General features: G+C 35.8%; 1 protein-coding gene across 1 annotated transcript; it reads left to right on the top strand.

Moving 5' to 3' along the window:
* Positions 1-311: 311 nt before the first annotated feature.
* On the top strand, positions 312-6,928 carry cldn1 (claudin 1). Its single transcript, XM_051698005.1, has 4 exons — positions 312-647; positions 4,392-4,556; positions 5,229-5,313; positions 6,355-6,928. The coding sequence occupies exons 1-4, from the start codon at positions 425-427 to the stop codon at positions 6,509-6,511; spliced, it is 630 nt and encodes a 209-aa protein (XP_051553965.1). The 5' UTR covers positions 312-424; the 3' UTR covers positions 6,512-6,928.
* Positions 6,929-7,424: the final 496 nt, after the last annotated feature.

The following is a 7,424-nucleotide window of genomic DNA, read 5'->3' as shown; positions in this document are numbered from 1 at the left end:
AATCTTTAAATAATTAGAAAGACCTGGAATTACCTCACTTTAATTTACAAAAAGAATGTTCTCTCTCTCTCTCTCTCTCTCTCTCTCTCTCTCTCTCTCTCTCTCTCTCTTGTTGATGTCTGCTCAGCTTAGTTGAGATGTTTGTCGTAATGTTTTGGGGACTTGTTTGTTGTACGGTATATTTGACATGTTTGCAAATAAAAAAAATGTTAAAAAAAAACTTGACCACTAGGAGGCGCGGCCGCACAAATGTTTTTCACATCTGTCTTTCAGTCTTTCAGGTGTGGGAGTTTACTTGCCCTAAAGATGCTCCAGAACACTCATTCATCTGTCAGTGGCATAAAGAGAAGTATCACAGCTCATTTTGTGTTTCACAGACTTTATCATTCCTTTCCTGAAGAGTTTATTCTGAATTCTTTAAGCAATGGCCAATGCAGGGCTCCAACTACTCGGCTACACTTTGGCTTTCTTGGGATTTATTGGTTTAATCGCTTCTACAGCCATGGCAGAGTGGAAGATGTCTTCTTATGCTGGAGATAATATTATCACAGCCCAGGCAATGTATGAGGGGCTCTGGCAGTCCTGTGTGGCACAGAGCACTGGGCAGCTCCAGTGTAAAATCTATGACTCCTTACTACAGCTACCAGGTATGTTCATTTTTCTCTTTAATTAGAGTATTATTTGTTGGCATGAATCATGAACTGTGAATTGAAAAAATCCTTAAAACCCCTCCTGATGTTTGACCACTTTAGATAGCTCATGTTCAGACATGTTGGACATGTTGGAATTCAGGTTCAGCCTTGAATTCTTGAGCAGATGTGTCATATGATGACTTCAAAAAACTTTTGAATGTTTTCTTTAGAAATTATTTAAATACAACTGCCAGCCAAAATAAAGGTTTGTGCATAAAATATGAAGATGAAAAAAAAAAAATGCACAATTTCCATCCTTCAGATTTATTAATTTAATGTAGCTATTTCCATACCTCGGTACATTTCCACAGTCAGTCAGCAAACCTTTACTGGCATAATTGTTAGCATAACAGCATATATAACAGAAAAAGACAGACAGTATAGAACATTTATAAGAATTAATAAATAAATGAGGGGAGAAAATAAAAGAATGGGATAAGGTGAAAAAAGAACAACAACAACAACAAAAAAGAATGCAATGGAACTGAATTTAAATACAAATGTGTTTTAAAGTAATAAATACATTTGTGTTATAATATTTATCAGTTAAACTATTCCATTAAAATATTTATTACATGGTTCTTGATGAAATGAAGATTTGAAATGAAGAATGAACTACAATGATAAATTAGAACAAATAGGTATTCCATAATTATTTTCATGAATTACTTTTACAGTATATTGATAAGTTTTAAGTCATTGGAGAGGTATTTTAATTTAAGTTTGAGACATTTTTGATGGGCTGATTATGATGAGCAATTAATTGCATACATACTGAGAAAGGCCCCCAAAGGTAATTTAGAATAGTTAAAATAATGATAAATATAATAGGCTTAATAAATATTATAAATGAACCTAATGGCAACAGACAAGTAAAGAATTTAGACAAAAACCAAGAAAAAATTGGTCATGAATTGGGAAAAGTGGGAGGATAGTGAGTGGGAAGGGGGAGGACAGGAGGGGGGTCAAGCACAACAGCCCACTCACTTCCACCACACACAACACTGAACATAAGAATATGACTGGAGACAAAATTATTTACAAAATATAGACAAATATTTTGATGTTTGATGCTGGACACTTTGCTTTATATCAATAAGGGGACAAAAGTGCAAACGTGTCAAGAGTGAAGACAATAGAACTGTTTGCAAATCAAAGATTTGTAGATTTCATTCAAACTTTTGAGAATGAAGTAAGAACAGAGCAGACATTGCCACCAAAACCAGAACTGGAATTTATACATTCATAGATATTTATTCTTACAAGGAAACTTTCAGGTTTCATTCAAGTTAGGCTCTATTGACAATGTTTGTGGCATAAATTTCATTACCACAGAAAACAACATAGACACATCCCTCTTAAAAAAAATACAAATAATGCGTTCTGCCAGGCACATTTTCACAGGGGTGTAGATTCCGGGGGGATGGGGGAGAGGTAAGCCCCCCCCAATAATCAAAACAAGCAAGTTTTCTCTCCAAATTGGGAGAAAAGAGGATTAAAAATTAATTAATTAATTAATAAAAAAAAAAAAAGCGTGTAATCAATTCACTCACTAACCTTGTCTGTGTAAAGTTATCCGGTATTTTAACCGCTATCATGATGACATAATGCTGGTAAACCCTGATACCTAAATCCCAGTAATTTTCGCACAATGTAAAGGAAAGCAAAATGAGAGTTGACATGAGTTTTTGGTTTTCATCATTGTTTTCTCTTTTGAACAAGCTGTTGTGTTATCCATGATCAGACGTACAGAGAAGACGTGATGGAATATTTGCATCTAACCAACAGCAGTTGCATGTTTGAAGTGCGAGTAACAGAACTGCTGCCAACAAACATGTTTGCTCCGTTATGGACGGCAGTCTGTTCTGACGAGTGATACTGATCACCCCATGGTGTTTAGTATAAAAGTCTGCTCTCATTTGTGTTCTGCAAGTGCTGTTGAACTTGTGCTGGCCAAGAACCTCTGTTGTGTGTGAGGATTATGTGAGTGGAGTGGAGTGGCAACAATTTCCCCTTCATGCTCAAAGCATTCTTTGATCACTCCGCTTCAGCTCCACTCCAGGTTGTCCATTTCCCACTCCTTGCCCTCTCCGTGCTCCTGGATTAGAGAAACCCCGCTCTGTGTTCTGTCCATGGAAAAATTAGCATCTAACTACCTCTCCACTATAAAATTATTTCAGTATGCTTTTAAATATCACAACCTTCCATGCAGAAGATGTATTAAATGAAAATAAAATACACAATACTAGGAGAAAAGCTACAATGTGCTTTATTGGAACACTAACATTAGCCTAAGACTCAATTAAATTATTTTTATAGCTTACTTTTGAAACATGTCGGCAGCATTCTCTGGGTTTGATCAGTTAAATAAATTATTAGACAAAAATAATAAAAATATATATATATATATATATATATATATATATATATATATATATATATATATATATATATATATATTTTTTTTTTTTTTTTTTTTTTTTACCAGAACAACGCATTACATTAAATCAAATTACTAAATTACCAAAAAAAAAAAAAAAAAACAAACAAAAAAAAAATACATTTTTAGGCATATGTATTATTCCCAGTAATTGTTGGTCTATGTGCTCATGCATCAGACAGACGCTTTTGGAGTGTCTCACTTTGTTGTTGCTTTATGTGGACGCTACACTTGACCGAAGTGGCCGGGGAAAGATCAAGTAAAATCAATGACAATAAGTGCTCATCTTTTTTCCATTAAAAACAGGAGAATTTGGTCAAAACTACAGTATTTGAGTGCATGAAAACAGTAGAAGAGCAACTGTTTTAGACAGCTTGTCAAGTTTACTTCAACTGTTAAAAAGGTATATCGAGACACCTGAGTTCTGCGCTGCGTCTATCTTTGTTTTAGCACAAGGACGTGTTCGGTGTGAACGTCCCCTTACAATGGCACGTCAATGCAAATGATTTTTAGGGGTGTGGGTGCGGGGGTTGTTCCATTGTGGTGTGAGAAAGCTGGCAATCTTATCAGTGTCTCTAGTCATAAGAGCTGTGGATACTGTGTTAAAATTAAACGTATTTGACATTTTTCAAATCCTGCAGACAGTCTAATGCGTCATCTGTGGAAGGCTGTGCTGCCTGCTCATTGATTTGACAAGGCATATTGCCTGTTCAGCTTTAGTTGTGCTGACTGCCCTCTACTGCATAAAGGTGGTACATCAAGCTTGAATTGCTCCGATGGTTGGAACATTCGTTATCAAGGAATTTAAGTTTTCAAACAGCTTTCCCAAATACTCCCAGGTCTGACACAAACAGAAATTCTCACCCCAAACTCCCACCATAGGCTGAGCCAATATTGCTGTGTTGGGCTAGTCAGATGCTCAAACAAACAGAGTAATGTTTCATAGCACCACAGTGCAACAGTATTTACACATTTCGGAAAAATCAAACTACCATTAAGCTGGGATAAGAGAAAGTATTGTAGTCTAACATAAAAAAAATTACACACATCAGCTTGCAAGGAAATTTGATTAGTGACCTAGAAAGTTAAGAATCTTACATTTTCTTTTTATTTTACATCATACCTTTTGCTTTGCTTTAAATGTTTCAAAATCCTAAAACTTTTTATTTCCAGAATGAACAATGTGCTGTTCAAGCATGATAAAAAAATAAAAAATAAAATAAATAGGTATGAAAGTTTTCTCTGGTTTCTGCTCTCAGGGGAAGTTCAGGGGGCACGAGGTCTCATGATCACTGCAGTCTTTCTCTGTGGGGTTGCTCTGATGGTTGCTGCTGTTGGCATGAAATGCACCACCTGCCTGGCAGATGACAAAGAACAGAAGAATAAAGTGGCCCTGGCTGGAGGCATTCTCTTCATCATTGCAGATATGTTGCTATTCATTTACATTTATTAATACATTAAACACATTGTATTTAAATATCTCAGATACTTCACTAGCACTAACTTTCAATATAAATAAATTTAAGGTCAGTTAAAGGCCCCATTAAATGGCTTGACAAGCACAGTTTTCTTTCCTGTGTTGACAAATTTTTCATTGAATGTTTGGGCGGGACATATTGAGGGGCTCATCCCTTTTTTAGACTTTAGTTTATGTCACAGCCTTGAACCATGATTTGCTACTTACTAGTCAGTTGCAGGGGAGGGACATTCTTGTTCTAAAGAGCATGTGATTGGACAAAAATCTGTATTGTGCAAACTGAGTCATCAACATTATTTCCTGGGATAGAAAGAAAGACAGTATATTTTGTGTGTGTAAATCTGCAAAGAGATAATTTAATGAGTTCACTGGTTCATATTGTCCTTGAGTGCATTAAGGTACCTCCCGAACTTACTGTATGTTTGGAACTAGCATATAGATGGCTTTAAAGCTAACAGACATGGGCCAAAAGCCACAAAGCTCATGAGTCTATAAACTGGTGAACAACGCTATGAAACTTAAGCATTTTAAGTATCTCAAATTTAGCTTTTCAGCATCATGTTTAATATTGTTACCCATCATTATATATCTCATATGAGGCTTCTTTTTATTTTTACAAGTGTTTGTGCTCTTGCTGCCACAAGCTGGTATGGGGAGAACATAAGACAGAAGTTCTTCGATCCATTTACTGCAACAAATGCAAGGTGAGCATTCAGAGTCAACAATGAATGAATCATTGTTTAGTGTAGGCCAATGATGCAGCATGTAATCTATAATAATAATAATAATAATAATAATAATAATTATTGATTACACTAATAATGATTAGTGTAATCAAGCTTCAAAGTGCAGACGTCAGGATTTACAGTGAAAAAGGAGTTCCATTTTGGTCTGTCTCTCACCCAAAATTGATTGTATTAATCCAGGAGACATGGACATCTCAAGTCGTATGGATTACCTTTATGCTGCCTTTATGTCCTTTTTGGAGCTTGAAAGTTCTGGACCCCATTGACTCTGGACAAAATCTTTCCTTCAAAATATCTTTATGTTCTGCAGAAGAAAGTCATATGTGTATTTATGAGAGGCATAAGGGTGAACTGTAACAAAAATTTTGTACAATGATAAGTGACTCGTTGCGCTTATTAGTGCAGTTTCCTGGTGAAATGAACACTGGAGGTGCTTCAACAACAATGGATTTTTTTTCCACTTACACACAAATCAAGAGTAAAATGGTAGGACGAGTCAGAGTCCTGAAGAGCATGAGAGACAAAACGAGAGCCGAAAGTGTCATAGAAGCACCACAAAATGACATGGTTGCTTCAGCAATTGTTTTTCATCTCACATTTGCTTTGTATGAAACTATCGGTTAGGTTTAGGTTTAGGGTAGGGAGGTCGGTTTTATTGATTTACAGCTCCATAGAGCATTAACCTTAAAAACCTCTTCTGTTTCAGAGAACATTTAACTTGCTTTTAGTGCCACACAGTGGACATTTTACCTTAAAACTGCAGGAAGATGTGTCTTGAACCACATAAGATGATCATCATTTTCATGAGATCGGGCTAATTTTGCCACTATTTGCTTTGTGTTTTTGCTAGCAACACACCTTTACCTTGGTAAAATCACTGGAATACACAGCCCCTCATGGCTTTTTGCTTTAAATGACACCATCTCACAACATGACAATCCTGTTATTGTATCCTGTTCAGTGATCATTGAGATTAAATGTCCATTATTGTGTTCACAGGTATGAGTTTGGCAAGGCTCTGTATGTGGGGTGGGGAGCGTCTGCTCTTGCAGTCATTGGTGGCAGTATGCTCTGCTGTAACTGTGGAAGTGAAGCCACTGGAAAATCCTACCCGCCACCCCGTGCAGCTGGACAACCAGGAACAGACCGGGTGTGAAACTTATCCAGAGAAAACCAGGAACACAGCATTTGAAAAACAAGTGTAGCATCTCTATCTGCAACCTCACAGTTCTTTGACACAGAATATTGTATTACAGAAGGTGTATGTGATGCCATAACTCTTGTTTTGGATTTGTTTGTTTTTTAAATATGCCTGAAGATTTTAGTGTTCTAGAGTAAAAATTGTTTTAATGCCAAGACTTCATCAGAGGGAAGTTCCATAAATAAATAAATAAATAAATCTATATATTTTCTGATTGTCATACATTTTCCTTAAGTAGGCCCTGATATTTTTTATGAAAATGACCCTTATTTGTACTTAGAACACAGTTCAACCTTTTAGTTAAAATCTACCTTCATTTGCCTCTTCATTACTTTATGTCCACTTAATAGTTTACCCTTGCTTGAATGCTAATGTGGTTTTATTGTATTCACTTGTTTACCCAATAGCTATTATAAAAATGTAGGACAATATTTACAAAAGTTCTGTTATTTAATTTTTATAATATATAATCTAAAACGCTCACTCACTCACTCATTACAAATTGCAGCCTAACCAGATGATCTATGAATGCACCAAGTGTTTCTCTATATTGAGATATGTTAGGCTTATAATCAGCCTACAGTTCAACAGATCAACTTTATTTTAATCCTGTTCTGTGTGCATCTAAGTTTCCAGTCAAAAGAACAACATCTGGTGTTGGGGTCACACAATGATCGGCGACGGCCTGGTACTATCGCTGATTGATATAGTTTTCATGTAATGCATGTAATTGCTATACAATCCTTATTTTAATCATCACACCCTATACATCAATAGAAAGAAGGACTCTAGCTTCGATATTTCTTCACAATTTTGCTATATAAATGTTACAGTGAGAGTAATTCCTTAAGTAGTGTCAACATATCAA

This window comes from Myxocyprinus asiaticus, chromosome 5 (genome assembly GCF_019703515.2).
Source record: "Myxocyprinus asiaticus isolate MX2 ecotype Aquarium Trade chromosome 5, UBuf_Myxa_2, whole genome shotgun sequence".
Taxonomy (NCBI): domain Eukaryota; kingdom Metazoa; phylum Chordata; class Actinopteri; order Cypriniformes; family Catostomidae; genus Myxocyprinus; species Myxocyprinus asiaticus.
Note: the sequence above shows the minus strand (reverse complement) of the source record. Positions and strands in the feature narration are given on the sequence as shown.

Coding starts and splice junctions, on each gene's coding strand:
- cldn1 (XM_051698005.1), top strand. CDS start 425: ATGGCCAATGCAGGGCTCCAACTACTCGGCTACACTTTGGCTTTCTTG. Junction 648..4,391: donor CTCCTTACTACAGCTACCAG/GTATGTTCATTT, acceptor TTCTGCTCTCAG/GGGAAGTTCAGGGGGCACGA. Junction 4,557..5,228: donor CATTCTCTTCATCATTGCAG/ATATGTTGCTAT, acceptor TTATTTTTACAA/GTGTTTGTGCTCTTGCTGCC.